This window comes from Micropterus salmoides, unplaced genomic scaffold (genome assembly GCF_014851395.1).
Source record: "Micropterus salmoides isolate LMB-PRFRI ecotype aquatic unplaced genomic scaffold, ASM1485139v1 Ms_hic_scaffold_6, whole genome shotgun sequence".
In the NCBI taxonomy this organism is placed as follows: Eukaryota; Metazoa; Chordata; class Actinopteri; order Centrarchiformes; family Centrarchidae; genus Micropterus; species Micropterus salmoides.
This window is the reverse complement of record NW_024044348.1, coordinates 32,489,991-32,508,806: the sequence shown is the minus strand read 5'-3', so window position 1 is coordinate 32,508,806 and position 18,816 is coordinate 32,489,991. Positions and strand designations below refer to the sequence as shown.

Below are 18,816 nucleotides of genomic sequence, written 5' to 3'. Positions count from 1 at the left end.
GCTGTGGACCAGAGTCGGACCTCCCGAAAAACTCCAGTCACCATTTTCCATCTTTTTCTGATTAGTGCGCACCTGAATGGCCCTCTAGACAAGCACAATGGCTGTTTTTTCTCTCTGTTCTGAGTACAATCTGCTGTAGATTAGCTCTTTTTAGCCCTTTTATGGCTGTGCTGTCACCTCAACAAAACTAATCACTGGCCAATTGATAGACTGGAACGACATTGTTGTTGCAGTATTGTTTGAAGCCCAGCGGGGTGCATGTTCCTGCATGCATGAAGCTTTGTCTCATGTAACAAAATTGAAAACAGGGGATAGAGGAGGTGTGGCATGTAACGGCTGGGGAATTAACAACTGAAAAGAGCTATAAATCTCTTAATACCTCCAAGATTTTTCAACATCAGTGCAGTCAAGGCCATTTAGAAGTCTTATCAGCCCATTACTGTGAGCTTCAGTTACAGTCTCTATAGTGGAATTTTTAGTAAAAGGTCCTCCTTTAAAACAGCTTTCCTGTCTGGCATGAAAACTCAACCAGGCACATCATTATGAAGGGTCTGTCGTTAGCTTGACTTTAGCTGCCCTCACCTACCCTAATCTTGCACTAACCCATTCCACTTTGGTCATTGTTTCCCCTTCTCTCTGTTCCCTTATCTCTGTATTGGAACATCAGCCACTATCTCCTGCACAATTCAGTGAGCTAAAGTGTGTTTAATTGGCATTATATATATATATTAAAAAAAAAAAAGCCAGGTGTTACTTTTGACAGCTTCTCTCTTTGTCACACTTACACAGTGATGTAAGCCATTCTACCAGTCCACAGGTGGGTTTCCATACACTTATGTTCATGCCAATATGTAATGCCAAAAAAATTATAATAATACAATGAATAATGATGATGGAAACATTGGTCTGGTAAATAGCAATATTGCAATTTTTCTTGTGGCTTCCCAGATACTTTCACAATGTGGGCAGCAGACAGTAACATCTGGTATCAGTGGGCCAGGGAGTAAATCAGAGTCTTTGTGGCCTAAAACATGACAGCTGTTACAGACATTAAAATGCCATCTGTAAACTCTTTGACAGAAAAACATGTGTTATGGTGACATCTAAGATCAGTACTGATCATTACAAAAACCTGTGTTCTTTGCGGCCAGGTACAGTAGAATACCGGACCTCTATATCCCTGTAGACGTGGACAGAGTAGATCACGTGTGTGTGTCACAGAAAGCACTTCATCACAATCATGAAATGCTTCCTTTAATCTTGAAACAAGTGAAAATCAGGCACCAATAAACATGTTGCCCTATAAATGTTCCCGTCTCTTAATGGCAGTGCACTTACACACCCATCTTGTTTTGACCTAAAACCATAGCATTTTGAGCCTATTTGAAAGGCTGGCATGAAGTGTGAAGATCATTCGCCTGCAATTCATTCAAATCTGGTCAGTGGTTTCTGGGAAATCGTGGTTGAAGAAACAATGTAGGGTACTTTAAAAAATGTCATAATGAACTGGCGAGATGCTGCATCATTATCCATCATGAGGTTTGGTTGGAAGTCTGGTCTGTGGTGTCTGAGGTTTTGTGTTTAATGGAACAACAAACAAAAAGGCAGGGAAGGGGTCTGGTCTCACACCAACACTTTAAACCCAGCCAATTAGATGATTCCAATTGTTTTCTTTTTTTTATGTTAATCACATTTTAAGGATATGACTGGCTTCTGAAGACAAAGTTCATTATTTTTGGGCAATCGGGACACGGACGGTTAGCTTAGCTTAGCATAAAGGTCAGAAACATAGGGTAATAGTACCCCTAAAGCTCACTAATTAACACATCTTTATCATGTTTGTTTTATTAGTACATAAAAAGAAATGCAAAAACATCTACTGTGCTTGTAGGGAGAATTATGTGCTGTGACTAACGTTCATGAACAGTGACAATCTACAGCAAATCTGAACCTGGCAACCTGCTCTATAGCCAGAGATGCTGCACGGGAGTGCTGGGCGGCTGGATCACCTGTTGTTTGTCAATAAGAGTGACAGCATGAAATTCCATCTAAGATAAACGCTTTTCCCAAAATATTTAACTATTTGTTTAAGTGACATTCTTTAAAATAAATTATAATATACAGGATGACAAGAAAATGCTTTTAATCCAAGCCAATAGGGATAATATATAACATTTTGAGATATAACAGGATGATGAGGCTACTTTAAAAAATATTCTTTAGGCATTTATTTATGTATTTATTTTTAGGAAAGAGTGAGATGCTATTAAGGTCTACAGCCAGAAGCCCACAGAAACGTGTTTCATCCTTGAAATATCACTTCTTGAAGAAGAAGAAGAAGAAATACTTTATTAATCCTGCATGGGGAAATTCTATGTTTTCACTCTGTTATTATTATGTTAGTATTTACACACAGGTCCGAAAGACACACATGCACAAAAAGGACCCATAGCAACACGGAGAGAGTCAGAGTGAGGGGGCTGCCACTCAGTGCAGTTGGGGGTTCAGGGGCTTGCTCATAGCCTCCTTCGGCAGTGCCCAGGAGGTGTACTGGCACCTCTCCAGCTACCAGTCCACGCTCCGCAACTCTGGTCCGAGCTAGATTCAAACCGGCGACCCTCCGGTTCCCAGCCTAACCCTTATGGACTGAGCTATTGCCATAAGGAAAGGGTTGACATACACTTTCTTGGCAAAATTTAACTGTTGAGAGTCTCTGATTTCCTGGCAACCTCTCGGTGACGACAAGACTCCAGGAAGTCAATGCACCCAGCCAAGAAATAGTCACAGCATGTCCAACTTCTCGTGAAATAAATAATCTTTCTGTTTGTATACAGATTAAACAAAGTAGATGTAACGTGTTAATTAGTGATCTTTAGAGATCTGGCAGGCGAATAATTTATCTTCGGCATGAGCTAAACTAGCTGTTTCCCACTGTTTCAAGTTTTTATGCAAAGCTAAGCTACAGCTTAAATTAGCAAGAGAGATGGAGGGACGGTGAAGGAAGAATATGTTCAGCAAGCTCCTTCAACTTATTTTAAATGTCTGAATGTTTTCACAAACACTGAAAACTCAGCACTCGTAAGCTAAGAGAACAAAGGCAACAGGGGACCAACGGATGGAAGAGAGAGAGAGCGGGGGACGGGCATTTAAAATAGCAGGTAGACAAAAATGTTCATCTGATAATAGCTGACTGTATCTGTTTAGATGTTCAATGGTTGTATTGAAATATTCTTATGATCCTGCAGTGATGACAGTGGGGGAAATTAGAGCAAGGTTAAAAGGTGTTTTTAAAGAGGCGGTCAGGATGGGAGAATGGCAGGAGAAATGATGGAAAGGTGAGGCATAACGGAGGGGAGGAGTCAGCCTGTATTCTGGTGGAAGTGGTTCAGACCTCCTGTGCTCCCAGTCAAAGCTTCCTCTGTTAGGCCAGAGCTCTGATGTTTCCCCTGAGGCCTGGGTCCTGGAAGTGGGCTGGCAGAGCAAATAAACAGAGAGGAGGTGCTCACGCTCGCCACACTAACACCTTCACATATGTATACTCACACAATTACACGCTAAACACTAAAGAAACTGTAGATGCGGCTGTCTGCAACACCTTCACACCTGACGCAGAGGCTGGTTTTGTTTAATTTGTGGAGACGAAACCTCAAATATCATGAGGGGAATTGGGGTTTAAGTTTAATCTTCAAACAAGTAATCGCAAGTAGGAGTTCTTTTTATTTCTTGGTTGTATTGTGAAACAAATGGGTGGAAAAGCATCACTTACTTTAGCCTTCTTATGAAGTATATAAAACTGTCGTTTACTGGGGATTTTTAAAAAAAGGACTTTTGGAGAGAACACCTTAGCTCTTAAATCTCTTAAAATCCCACCAACAGCAGAAAATTAGCAACAGATTGAAAACACACAATAATTTATTTAGGAAATGGACATGGCAGCACTCCAAAAATGTGTTTTATTGTCGGCCTCATCATGCTAATGTGTTTCAGCGTAATCCATCACCACACCATCATCCACACCACGACCAGCCAACTTTTTGAACTGCTTGCGACTGTGAGGGTTGCTGAGCAAATAAATCAGTTACAGCATAGTTGATGAATACAGCATGCGACACGTATAGGCTACATCAGTAAGAAGCATCCATCAAAATGACAAGACATACACACAGTCACACTCACACACGCACGCACGCACACACGGCCAATCTCCTGTCCTGACGTGTCAAAAGGCCATTGACCTCCACTGAGCTCCACTTCCTCTGTTCCTCCCACCAGAGTCCCAAGAGGGAAACTCTGATCTGACAACAACCTTCATCGCTGTCTTTTAACCATCATCCTCCTCCTCCTACCAATGTCCTCCTCCGTCATTTCTTACTCGTGGCATTTCCTACCCCCATCATCTTATCATCCCCCTCAGATCATCCCATGAGTTTGCAATCTGAGGCGATACACAGGAGATGTAATTCATTTCAAAGGACATCAGAAGAGAGGGAAACTGAAGCCTCGTATAACCTCACGTGTAAAAACTCTACTTACAGACTCGGGGAACAAAACTCTGTAATGTGAATGGATAATGCGCAGTGACAGCATCGTCTATAGAAAGCATCATCCATACTGTGCCCTGCTCTCAGGACCCCTGCACAGTCTAGGCTGGATACTTGGGGAGGTAGTAGGGTTTTCTTGGTGTGCTATAATGAATATCCTGTCTTTGTAGCAAATTCCTGTCTGTGAATGCACAAATAAATCATACTAATGCTGGATGGGGAAACCATAACAGTGAGCATTGCCCCCCTGGAAGGAGACCCCTTGCTAAAGTACATTATCTTCAGTGTAAAGTGATCCAGGCCTAGGTCTGCCTCTGGATCCTGTCTCGGTGTTTCTTCATTTGCCACCGTGCTGATTTTGGCAGCAGCTGCCGCAGCAGACTGGGATCATACAGGAACCTGTCTGCGCTCCTCGCCGGGCAGGTAGCTGCTGGGTCAGCCTCCACCAGCACAGGGGACTGGTGGGAGAAAGTAGATTCCCAAAGTCCAGAGAGGAGGATGAATAGGGTTGGAGTTTAGGATGATTTGAATGGGAACAGGTCAGTGTGGCATGCAGACTCAATATGGAATAGTTATGACATGCTGGAAGTTGCCTTCAGACAGCATCACTGGGCCATGTCAGACGTCTGTCCCTCTAAATAAAGGCATTTTTTTTAATGGATTGATTAGAGCTATGTAATGTCCAGTCCATTTCCATTTCTTTGTTGCACTCTGTGTACACAAGTTGTCAGAAACAGCAGCCAGCGGTCACAGTTAATGAGATCCACACTGACAGTGTGTCGGCAAAAGACAAAAGACGCTGTACAGATCCTCTCCAAACCTTTCTATCATATCCATGCATCTTCTTAATGCAGAAATAATGAATTGTGAAACATATACAAATTGTTAGTTGATTTCTTGTTTATGCCACCATGTCTGGCTGTTGATGAAACGTACAAAAAACTGAGGCTTTAAGAGGTGAAAGAGAAACTTCAGAGTTATACAACTCTCAAATGGCTGCATTTTTAAACATTCACTCACTAAGAACACTTACAAATCTAAATACAAAGAGATTCATGTACACATTCACAGTACAAATGCATAGATTGAGATACAGCCTATATGATACCAACACTTTTCTTCATTGATCTGTCTTATCTCTGCTGGTGAAGAGGTGGATAATCCAGGGGACTCAAACTTAACTCAACTTAAGTACAATTTTTGAGGTGCTTGTATTTAACTTGAGTATTTCCATTTTATTCTGCTTTATACTTACTAGTTACTAGTTACTACACCAACTTCTGAATTCTGATTTATTATTATAGGTTAAGCTACCCAGCAGTATATTAAGTTTAAAGATTTGCCCCACATTTACCAGCTGCAGCATTAAAATGATGTACACGTTAATGCATCAATAATTAGAGATTGTACCTTGTAAATTGCAACCTTCTACCTTAATTATAATCCAGTATTATAATATACATTATTCTGTAAGTATATTTTGATGCTAATACTTTTGTACTTTTATGTAAGTTAGATTTTGAATGCAAAACTTTTTCTTGAGTATTTTAACACTGAGGCACTGCTACTTTTACTTAAGTAAAGTATCTGAATACTTACATTGATCGTTTCCCTCACAGTGGTTTCTGTGGTTGCCTTGGTCACACGCCAAGCCCCGCGGCAAGTTGAACCATCATAAACTCAGAATGCAGCGACGACCTCAGCAACACAGCTGCTGGCTTGTTTAGATTGAAAACAATGGAGACGGCAACCGCTCGCTATCTGAAAGTGCCTTTATGGTATAGGAATTGCTCCTGAGATGTGTATGAAGTGTTTTGGTTACATTTGTGCATTTTCGATGTGATATTAACTGAAAAAGGAACTCGGTAGAGACAGATGCCGTGAAGTTAAAAAAAACAAACAAAAAACTGCAGACAGATAGTCCTGTTTGATGCAGTAGTGGCTGTTAAAGGCTTTGAGCAATCCTCCTGGTCTCAGCAAGTCCACAGCAAGGACCAAAAAATATTAATCTGAATGAAATAAAGATGGAAAAGACAGACACCTCATCAGGTTTCATGGACAGGGGGCAGCATGAAGCATGAATATAAATCGACATGTTTCAAATCAAATGACTGGATGTAAGGCGACTGAAGTAAAGTGCACAGAGAGGACATGAAAACATGAAAAAGGAGAGGGGGGTGAGAGAGAGCTTGCTAGCGTCACGGATCGCTCTCACTAATAAACCCTGACTGACATTAAAAGGCCGTACCCAATTACTGGATGGTATCCCAGCCCTCACACAGACTCACACACACACACACACACATACATGTTGTATGTGCAGATGTATTCTAGCAGACATAAACACACACACAGATTGTTCTTGGTTTTGAAAGGTAGGTTACTGATATTTTTAATCAAGACTGCTAAGAGCATATATATATATATATATATATATATATATATATATATATATAAAAGAAACACTCTTGTATTCCCACCATACAAACTTTTACACACATGTACATATGATTCCAATTCCACTGAATGAAATGGTCTGTGTTTTAGAGGTCGTGTCATGCTGACCAGGCCTGTTGCCAGTCTGACCAACATACTTTCACATTCCAAAACAAAAACACACGGGTCACCTCTCCCTCCACCCTCATCTGCTTGTCCTTGCACCCCAGCCTTCCTGTTCTGTCCATCACAAACACACAGGGGAGACTGCTGAGGTTGCTGCATTTCTGACTGACAGACGGCTTGTCGATGTACATGGATGCGTAGAGTGCTGTAGTGAGATCAGTTTGCTTTCGCTGCTCTGGGGATCTTTGATATGAGTTGTTTTTTTGCTAACTGTAGACTCTTAATCTTGTTTCTCTACTTGGATGATCTGTCTCTGGCTTTCGTGTCTTTATCTTTCCTGTGTATATGTTTATGTATATGTTTCTACTGTGAGAAAGACGTTAGTGTAATTGTCAAATGCAGTGACTGTGTAGTTAAAGAGGTGAGTTCTGAAGCAAAAACAGTCAAACACAGATATTCAGTAGTTTGAAACACTTAATCCAGTTACAGTGTGATCTCATTGGAATCCTTTTCATTTAAGGTAACCTATACAGCCTATGAAGGTAACATGAGGCCAGAGATGGCTGTGGCACTAAAATAATCAAAATGAAAGAAACTTTAATGCAGATTCGTCACATCATGGCTAGTCCGTGTCGACAATGATACCGATCCTGAGTATCTGATTGGTGCATCCCTGGTTTTCTGATGTCTACTTTAGAAAAGCTAAGTCCACCTTAAACTGAACCATAGTTACTTGGTTGTGATCATCTCAGCAGTGTGGCTTTCTAAAGTCTGTGCTCCTTAAAGTAAGAACTTTGATATTGTCATGTGAACAATCCTAAAGTTTAGGATGGTCAGGAGGAATCAGTTTTCTGTGTAGTCCTGAATTGTTGGTAAGAGAAATGAGGGTCCTCATCTTGAATAAAGAAGACTTCCATTTAATAGAAATTGTGACTGTCATACCGGAACCAGATTGACTTGAATCTTTTAAGTCAAATAAACTTTTTAGTGGCCTTTATGCAAAGGAATAAACTTCTGGAGTTCCTCCCCAGACTCGCATCTGCGAAGCATTAACCCAACTTGGATCACTGACTGACTGACTGAAAGAATGAGTGACAATGTTCATCTCAGCATTCAGTCTCCTTCTCCACCTCAGCTCCAGACCCAGCCTTATCCATCCCTCTCAACACTCCAAGCTACAGGCTGCAGCTTAAAGCTGTTCTCATCTGGATCTCATCAGTTTATGCCGGCATCACCGTTTTATAGGTTATTTTTCATTCAGGAAAAGGAGGCGGAATCTCAGAGTGATTTAGGGTTACACTGCATGGAGGCTGGAGGAGAATAAAAGAAACTTGTTGTCTTGAGGGAGACGTGAATGAGGCAGCATGCTAAATTCCCTCCGGTAACAGCATGCTGTTTTTAGGACAGGAGACGGACATTCTTCCCCATTTTCTTCAAATGTGTGTGTGTGTGTGTGTGTGTGTGTGTGTGTGTGATATTTGTTGCGTGGCTGCCCTGCTCCAGTTTCTGAGCCAGTTCCTCTGTTTTTCAAAGTGTAATGTCTGTAACATGTGTTGGATTGTTGAGGGATGGCTGGACAAGTGTCACTGCCAAACACCATAAATCAATTTTGGGAGAAATAGTTGCCCAATATTCATTGCACAATGCCACATTTCAGAAATACTGCATCCAGTGAGCAGTTAGGGGCTTACATCACAAATACAGAGACTGTAAAGGAGTTAAAAAACCTGAGTTTGAGTAATAGTTTTTAGTTGTTTATTTGGTCAGAGTTCAAGTCTTAGCCCAGGAACAAAAAGAGAAGTAGGCCAAATCAGAATAAGTCGTGCATTAACTGCTGCTACTCTTTCACTTGTGTTTATCAGTGGACTTTTTTACTGTGGCGTGAAAATGACAGAACAGCCCAGAAGTTCACAGGCAGCTGGAGTGATGCTGAGATGCTGAAATGTTTGCAAGTAATTAGTGTTTTAGTACTCGAGACCAGTCTTGAGACCACTTTTTGATGGTCTTGGTCTCGTCTCGGACTCGACCGCCTTTCCACTCGGTCTTGTCTCGGTCTCGGACATTGAGGACTTGGAATTTTATTTCAAGACCAGTCAAGACCATAACTTTGGGAATATCAATAAATTGCTTTTGCATTGTCTGACTTGTTAACATCCTGACTTTGATTGGAAGTAAAACTTATTGCACCCCTCCCCGCGATGCTTACGTTGATTTCAGCTCTTAGTGTTTGTATGTGGGTGATTTAATGGGAATGTGGATCTTTCAGATTACTTTGAGAAGTACCTATGATCTCGTTCCACATTTTATTGCGTGCCATGCAATGCAGGGAACTGGTCTTGGTCATGACTCAGTCTCGCCCTCCCTCGGTCTTGGTCTCGACTGCACTCAGCCTCTAAAAGTCTTGGTCTTGTCTTGGTCTCGATAAACTCTGGTCTTGGTCTTGACTTGGTCTCGGTTTGGGACGTCTTGACAACAACACTACAAGTAATTATACAATATATAAACTGGCTGCAATGCAGAAATGGCAAAAAAACAAAAAAATTGAACACCACCTGTAGTGCAAAATCCTGTTTGTCAGAAGTGCTTCAGTATATGAGGCCATGTTGATAGAGACAAGTCTTTAATCCAGGATATGATGGTCTCTTTATTTGGCAGTCCATCAAGCTAACCATTTCATGCTAAGCTAAGAAACTGGTTACTGGCTGTAGCTTTATATTTACCATACAAGAATGAGAGAGGTATCAATATTCCCATCTAACTCTTGGCAAGAAAGCAAATCAGCCAATTTTTCCCAAAATGTCAAATTATTCCTTCAATGATGATAGGCTGAAGGGCTGGTGGTATTACTTTTTTCTCTTTTTTTTTCAGGAGGAAATGCTGTGAGGGCTTCAGGTTTGTGATGGGCCAGTGCATACCCGAAAGTAGGTAAACCATACACACTCTCCTTGGCTCATGAACTCTCAGATCTGACTCACATGCTCCAAATCTGACATAGTTTCTCCAATACAGCAGTTTATATATTAAAACAGGCTGCACAAACACAGCCTGCAAACCACATTTGTCTGTTTAGACCTCCAAAGAAGTCAAGATAATGCACCTATTATGCTCAACTTTTGTCGGTTTGGAGTTGTTTCAGATAACTAGCACTTTGCAGTGCAGTGAAACAAACTACATAACAGCCAAAAAAGAAACTGCCTGCAGTTTTGGCACAGACAGCTGCCACGTTTTGTTGTGGTCCTTCATATGAAAAATCCGATAATTGTGAAAATTTGACATAATCATGATCAGGAACACTGGTAAGTGTCTATGGTGTCAGTACTTGGAACAAAGACTGTAGTGTAGACTCCATAAAATAACAGTGATTCACACTGGCCACTAGAGAACACTGTTCCTCTATCATCATAACAGCCTTTTAAGGATGGATGTCCAAGAAGCAGACTCAGCTGATGCAACAGTCTGTGAAAATCATATTTTCGGATTATATATATATATATATTGCGCAAATATGCGCAAAAATGATGTGTATATATTTATATATTTATATGTATGTAATGGCCATTTGCCAGCTGGCTTCCATAAATTTACACAATTGTGGACCAGTTTCCTACACCATCTAATGTTCCACTACGTCTTCAGATCGATGTATTATTTGATGCATGTTTTTAATTAGACATTTTTACTTGATATTTACAGCAGGTGTGCCTTACATTTCATGCCCCAACATAAACACTGTCAACCCACAGAGCACAATATATAGAGTATTATTTCATTTAAATAGTGGTGAAAAGGCACCACTATAACCTTAGTGACAGTTCTTATGGGTTGAGTACACACAAGAACTACAAGTCTAATGTAGTTGACCCATCTAATGAAAAAACAGTAGTGTCCATGGGTGTAGATTGCTATCTGCTAACAATCTCACATTGCCATTGGGTTGTATTTTATTGATGCAAAATGACGACCCTACATTGGTCAGTGATGATGCAAATGATGATTCATAAGTGTGCAACAACTTAATTTACTGCTCACTATAGAGTACACTACTCAGATTATTCACTGGGGAATAATGAATGAGTGAACAGGGGAGAGATTTCGGACACAGCTTTTGACTTGTCATAGCAGGAGAAGCACAGGCGTTACTGGCTTTTATTTTTCATTTTTGTCTCAGAGCATTTGAAATTGACAAACAAACAAACATAACAAAATAAATGCTTCTGAAATAATTTGCCTACTCCAGCTGTAGCAACAGCTCTGTTCTCTTCCAGTTTCCCAGTAAGTAAGTAATGTGACAGTGAGACAGGACCCTGAAACTGAAGCAGCCATTATTCATTTTATTATTCACACCTCTGGTTTTCTCTTACTGTTACAACTTAAAATATCTTCTGTGAGAAAGGGCCTATAGTGCTGGCCGTGGACAGCACAGATTGTACTGGTCAGTTCCTAGTTGTAGATTTAGAATTTTATGAGTGTAAGGAGGTGGTGATATAGACGAACAGTGCTCCTGGGTGATTACAGTGATGTTGGTATTCAGACAGTGATCCTGAATATGCTCAGTCTACGCACACTCTCTGCCTCCTCTCCCTCTATCTGCAGACGTGGATGTGTGTGCAGCATCGCCCTGCGAGCAGCAGTGCACTGATAACTTTGGACAAGTTGTCTGCACATGTTATCCCGGTTATCGCTTCGACCGAGAAAGACACCGCAACCACAAATCTCCTTACTGTCTGGGTCAGTACACCACCTTCTCATCCCCTTGTTAAATACTTTGACTATCATGTCTATGATTGTCATTTCATTTCATCACACCACAGTCTGTTATTCCTTACAGTCACCCACATGCATGTTTTCAAACAAATAATATCCTTTTGCCAATTTTTTAGGATTTTTCTAAACTAGAAAAACAGCGCCCTCTTCCTGTTGTGCATAGCAAAGCAGTTTCCCTCTGCCATGAAGCAAACCAGTGGCACACAATGTAAAATGCCATGTGGATGCAATTATATTATAATGAAGTCACAACAGGTTTATGATACATAGTTTGAATCACAGTCTCACAGCTGTCACATTATGCAAAAATGCTGAAAACAATCCAATGCTGAGAAGTTAGGACAAAGAGTTCCAAACCATCAAAGTTGATTTTTTATTTGTTTGTGATCATGTACATTTTCTTTTGTCTCTTTCGCCCCCTTCGCACGCACACACACACACACACACACACACAGACATTGATGAGTGTGAGCACCCTGGCAGCAGCATGTGTGACCATGACTGTGTGAACACAGTGGGCAGCTTCCTGTGTCGCTGTCGCAGCGGCTACATACTCGCACCGGACCAACACTCCTGCATCCCTGTACATAACTGTGAGTTTATTTCTTTCAATTTCAAAGTCACACTCTGTGTACGTCAGTACATGGGCTCATTGCTCCATCAGGTTCCTGTACATGATAGGATGCCTGAAATATGGTTGTTTTAATGCTTGTATAGTAATTATTTTACTATTTTACTCCCTGGAAATGAAGTGAATTATGGTTGTGATTCAGTTTGATTTGGCCTGTATTGCGGCAGCGTGACACCAGTAATGTAAATGTTAGGGCTTGGATTCCCAATGTGGCCACTCACACTGAGAATGTCTGATAGAAACATTTGAAATGTAGGTTTTGTCTTGCAGTGAGTTCGTCTGGGAAGTCAGACACCTTGATGAGTGCTGGTACCTGCTCGTTCACCTGTCAGGATTTTATGAACATGAAAAACAACCTGCTGCAGCTAAAACTTAGGCTGGGCAACACACCGTCAACCAACCAGGTAACTACTTTAGAAAAGTGAAGTCCACTTCAAACTGAACTACAAAATGTTTACCAGTAGCTTTTTTTTTTTTTTTTTACCAAGATGCCAACTGGAATGGTTGCCACCTTTTGGTATCCATAATACTTCAATGTACTTGGAATTATAATTTTATTTGTGTATATATATATACTGAGAAAAAGTGTGTGTGTATGTATATATATACATACACACACACTTTTTCTCAGTCATCCAGGTCATAGTATAGCCTAATAGCCTGGTTGTGTGTAAGTGTGCACAGACCCTTAGACTAAATGTGAATGCTCCGTATTTGTCTAGCGCCTTTCTAGTCTTTTCGACCACCTGTGCACAGCCCTCTTCAGATCACCCCACAGATGTTCAATTGGATTCAGGTCTGGGCTCTGGCTGGGCCATTCCATAACACTAATCTTCTTCTGGTGAAGCCATGCTTTTGTAGATTTGGATGTGTGCTTTGGGTCGTTGTTGTGCTGAAAGGTGAACTTCCTCTTCATCTGCCTTCAACGCCTGAAGGTTTTGCCTTGTATTTGGAACTGTTCATAATTCCCTCCACCCTGACTAAGGCCCTGGTTCCAGCTGAAGCTGCCACCACCATGCTTCACTGTGGGTATGCTGTTCCTTGGGTGATGTGCAGTGTTGTTTTTGCTCCAAACATACCTTTTGGAATTATGGCCAAGAAGTTCTACCACATCTAACACATTTTTTCACATGCTTTTGGGGGGAGTTGATGTTTGTTTTGTTGCAAACTTCTGCCGTGCTTGGATGTTTTTCTTTGTAAGAAAAGGCTTCCGTCTTCCTGAAGAATACGGGAGATAGTTGTCACATGTACCACACAGCCAGTACTTGCCAGAAATTCCTGCAGTTCCTTGTTGCTGTAGGCCTCTTGGAAGCCTCCCTGACCAGTTTTCTTTTCGTCTTTTCAAAAATTTTGGAGGGACATCCAGTTCTTGGTAAAGTCACAGTTGTGCCATATTTTCTCCACTTGATGATGACTGTCTTCACTGTGTTCCATGGTATATCTAATGCTTTGGAAATTCTTTTGTACCCGTCTCCTGACTTATGTCCTTCAAAATCCTCCTAGAACAGCTGAACTTTATTTGTGATTAATCAGAGTCACTTTAAATGATGGCAGGCGTGTAATGACTTCTAGTTTACCTGAGTTTGAATGTGATTGGTTAATTCTTAACACAGCCACATCCCCAGTTATAAGAGGATGTGCACACTTATGCAACCAGGTTATTGTAAGGTTTTTATGTTTCATTTTTCCTCCTCGAAGATTTCAGTATGTTTTTCTATTGAATTGTTCACATTATAGGTCACATTAAAGGTGGAAAAAAGTTCTGACATGATTTATCTTTGTCTCATTATTTCACATCATAAGAACCTGGCTTTTTAACAGGGGTGTGTAGACTTTTTCTATCCACTGTATATACATTTTATCATTGATAACATTCATTCATTGGTTTCTAAACTTACTACAGCCAATGTTTAAAACATTTCAGCATGTAGCAGAATTAGATGTTTAGATTTGATTGAACTCCTTTAAAAAACAGTCTGGCAAAAAGCAAAATGTGGGGAACTACACCCCTTACCTTGATTTTCTCTGTTCATCCTACTAATTTGTTCCTCTCTGTGTTTGTAGGTACCAGGCTTGGCCAACAGCAGTGACAAGCCATCTCTGGGGAGGGCAGGAAAAAGTCCTGATAGCCCTTGTCTTCCTGGTCTACCCGGCCCTCCAGGAGCACCTGGGGTCCCAGGTAATATGGATGTAAATTACGGTTAATGAAGTCAGCATCTGCAGCAACAACAGTGTTGCTTAAAGTTGGTAGAATAACAAAGAGGAAGAGCGTAAAGAGGTAAACTGTGCTGAACTTCAATTTTATTCGATTATTTTTGATGCTTTACACTAATTTAAAAACGAGAAAAGTGTGGGGTTTATGTCACCTTTAAGCTTAATTTTGGTTTGATTATTTCCAAAACCAATGCTTTAAGCATTGCTCTATTTCTGTTATAATGTTGCAGTTTCTCACTCTGATGCTACTGACTAACCAATTTTAAATAGTTCTCTTTATCGCTGTATTCATCTGTCCTCACCAGGACACCCAGGAGAACCGGGAGAGAGAGGGGACCCAGGGGAGAGGGGTCCGTCTGGCCCCCGGGGTCCACGGGGAGACATGGGACCCATGGGTCCAGAGCCTGACCTGAAGCACATCAAAAGAGGCCGCAGGGGGCCAGTGGTAAAAAAAAACAAACACAACAACTATTCCGTAATGTAGGGGTTATCACATCTGTTGTGTCTTCAGAAGTTTTAAAGTGTAGTTCCTATTGTAGCCTCTCCAAACCTGGAGCAGGTCATACGTGTCCTTGGTGCCACTGGTTTTAAGAGAGCAAGTGTGTATCCACTGTGAAGTCAGCCATCAACCTCCACTTTCAACTAAAGGTGGAGAACAGGTGGCCAGTGTTCATGGTAGAATTATGTTTTGCTAATCTCTGATAAAACAAACCCAGAGCAATCGTGCAGGGCAACGTTGCCGTCAGTAGTAATGAGTAAAGATTACTACCGTAATCCCCTTACCCCACCACTCCGCCCCGTGTATCATCAGCTTTAAGCAGGACACTGTTGCTACGATTGAAAGGAAACCTGCGTCTCTGCAGCTGTAACAACATACATGAATGTGTTTACCAGAACAAGAAGTGTGTCCATTGGTCAGCATCACTAATTCCTACGTCCTCATTTTATTAGCTTGATAAAGCTTCTCTGTGTCTTCTCATTCATTCAGGGACCCACTGGGGCACCAGGAAGAGATGGACAAAAGGTCATTATTATATATCTGTATTTTCCTCATATATGCTTTGAATTCTTGTCTCTATGTGTGTCTGTGTACAGTATGCATGAGTGGAGCTGCACTGTTGCCATCTAGTGTCCACAGTGCCTTTAGACACCTGTCAACGAGTGAATGGAGTCCACTAAAGCCTGGGTTACATACAGTGGCAAAATAAAAAGGCTTTATCAAGTTATAAAATCGAACTACAAGCAGTTCTGAAAAACTAACTTTGCTATATTTCTGGTGTCTTATATTACGTATGTTGACAATGATTATATTACACACGACAAATTAGTGTGTTAATGATCATTACAGTTTTAACCTGCTTGACATTCAATTGAATGGTATTCAGGACACTTTGGCGAATTGTTACTAAACAGAACACAATGGGGTTTTTTTCTGACTCAATCTGGCACGATACAGTTTGTTTTAGAAAGCGGTGTCTGTCTGTGTCTGTCTAATTTGGGCTGTTTCTTGTCTACAGGGTGATAGAGGAGCTGCAGGTCCCAGAGGTCCGCCTGTAAGTTGATATTTACTCAAAACAGAAATTCACATTTTTCCAAATGCCTAATAATTCCTTAATTTATCTTCTGAGTCTTTTTTTTCAAACAAATGTAAATGACAAATGTGCACAAGTACCTTTTTGTAAACAGAGACATATACAGTCAGAAATGTACCTTGTATTTACTCACTGAAAAGTGAAATTGAACTTTGACTTTGCAATCTACAAATTTCATTTTTAATCTATTTAAAGGCACGTTTTTGTTGAAGCCAAAAACAGCTCTGTATATACATGATGAATCTGAATTACATGAACCTGTAATGTAACTGTTTTAATTATTGCATTTTATTTTCATGTTTGAAGTGGATGTAGTGTAATCAGTGACTTCAACTTTCATAGGCCAGCTTAATTTTTTTCTGAACATGAGGACAATGCCCAAATGTAAATGAGCCAGATTTAGCCATACAGACTAATTTTCATCTGGAGTCCCTGGCAGGTTGATGTTATAAGAACATTAAAATATGGCATACAGACAACATTAATAAAAATGAGTGTGGTGCATAACGTGTATTATTTTGCATCAGTGTGACAGACCTTTTCTTCTGTTGTGAAAAAGGTCTATTGGCCCCCACACCTCTCAAAAGGAAACCCCGTTTTCTGATTGTTTGTCAAACCCATGGAAAATGACGATGCAGGGCATCTAATTCCTTAATTTGTTCTCTCTTCCCAGGGACCCCCCGGCTCCTTCGACTTCCTTTTGCTAATGATGGCTGACATTCGCAACGACATAATTGAACTGCAGGAGAAGGTTTTTGGGGAGCGGCGAGGCATCTCTTTGGACAGTCCTCCTCATTCCAGCGGGGAAGTGGAATTTGTAGAGTGGGGCTCTGGACAAGGAGATCTCATGCTCAATACCTGACCTTTGACATCCCACACTAACAGTCTCTCAAACACAGAAAAACTTAACCCTTTGTTTCTTTCTTGATAAAGGATGCTACTGGTCAAAGTCCCAACATGTAAATAATTCCTAACCTCACAGCGGGGACGATCTGGGCATCTTCGCAACACTGTCACAGACAGTAAAATAGAGAGATACAAGGTTTATATCAACGGAATTAGACCACAGACTCTCTTAACCACTGCAAGCACTGCCTGAAATATTTCAGCTGTGGTGTGAGTGAGGGATGTGTGTGCAGGACACACAGAGAGTGAGAAAGATGCAGTGTGTGCCTTTATGTCTGTACATCTGAGGTGAACCACTTCAAACGATGAACTTTATCGTCCAAATCTCTTCCTGTTCCTGAGTCCATCCATGGAAGCTATGCTGCCACAGTTTGCCTGCAGGGCGATGGTACAAAGACCCAGGACGCCTCTGTGAGCCTCCTCTGCACCTGTTTGCAGCAACCAGCCCTCAAGTCTGAGCTCTGCAGCTAGTCTACTCTCAGGCATGTTCAGAAACAAAGTCCTGAGACTCACATATTGAGTATTACAATCCCAGGCCTGTACTGTGGAACAAAGACAATTATGCCTGATGTATTTTTGAAATTGTACAAACAACAACAAGTTCAAGTATGGAAACAATGCTGAAATATGTTCATCTAAATATAATCAAATATTTTGACTGTACATTTGAATAAGTAAAATCTGATGGCATCAGCTGCTTAGAAATACAATGCAGTATTAAATATTACACTAAAAGTTTGTAGACAAGCAAACATTTTTAATTAAAAGGATCAAATGGATTTATGAATTGTACTGGGAAGAAGAGAATTACTTTATACAATCACTTTTATAAACTATATAGCCTATGATCAGGAAACATGTCCGTGAACATATTCTTAATTAGAGAAATGGCGTGAAGGGAACTTCTTCATGGGAGTGAGTTACACTTATTCTACACACTTTAACTTGGGAGTTGACCAGAAACAAGAGACATGAACAAGTAAGGCTGCTTGAAATTTTCATAGAGTGAAGCAGCTGCCAACAAGGGGCTAACTCGTTGCTCAATAAAGGTTTGTCTAAATCTAGATTTCCATCTTTTCATGTTTATTTTTTGTTAAGGGATCATCAAACTTCGAAGAAATAGACATATATATAGACATATTCTGACAAAGCATGGCAACATTAGTCCATCAAAAAAATACAGTAGGCCTAATGCCTTGCGTCACGCAGTTCAGGTTTAGTTTAGTTAAAAAACAATGAAATAATGAATATGGAGTCATAAATTAACCAATTAAAAGAATATTTCAACATCTTGGGAAATAAGATAATATGATAAGATACCACTGTCATGTCTGTCCCTTAAATATGAAGCTACCACCAGCCAAGCTTAGCATAAAGACTGGAAACACAGGGAAACAGCTAAAGTTTACAGATTTAACAAATGAGATAGAAGTAGTCAGCTTTGGAGGCGCTTATAAGTGAATTTTGTTGACTTTGGAAAGAGACAGGCTAACTGTTTTCAGTCTTTATGCCAATGTTAGGCTAAGTGAACCAGCTGCTGGTGGTAGCTTCATCTTTATCATACAGATATTATAGTGGTATCAATCTTCTCATTTAAGTCTTGACT

The 18,816-nt window shown here is 40.6% G+C and overlaps 1 protein-coding gene across 1 annotated transcript in view; it reads left to right on the top strand.

Annotated features, from left to right (window-relative positions):
- The window catches only part of LOC119890410 (collagen and calcium-binding EGF domain-containing protein 1-like), a 33,807-nt gene extending 15,531 nt beyond the window's left edge, over window positions 1–18,276 (top strand). Inside the window, exons 3-11 of the mRNA XM_038701676.1 lie at window positions 9,972–10,024; window positions 11,697–11,831; window positions 12,323–12,460; window positions 12,769–12,902; window positions 14,563–14,677; window positions 15,018–15,157; window positions 15,701–15,736; window positions 16,230–16,265; window positions 16,978–18,276. Of these exons, the coding sequence (XP_038557604.1) occupies window positions 9,972–10,024; window positions 11,697–11,831; window positions 12,323–12,460; window positions 12,769–12,902; window positions 14,563–14,677; window positions 15,018–15,157; window positions 15,701–15,736; window positions 16,230–16,265; window positions 16,978–17,166 (976 nt within the window). The 3' untranslated portion in view covers window positions 17,167–18,276. The remainder of the gene's footprint in view (window positions 1–9,971; window positions 10,025–11,696; window positions 11,832–12,322; window positions 12,461–12,768; window positions 12,903–14,562; window positions 14,678–15,017; window positions 15,158–15,700; window positions 15,737–16,229; window positions 16,266–16,977) is intronic.
- Window positions 18,277–18,816: the final 540 nt, after the last annotated feature.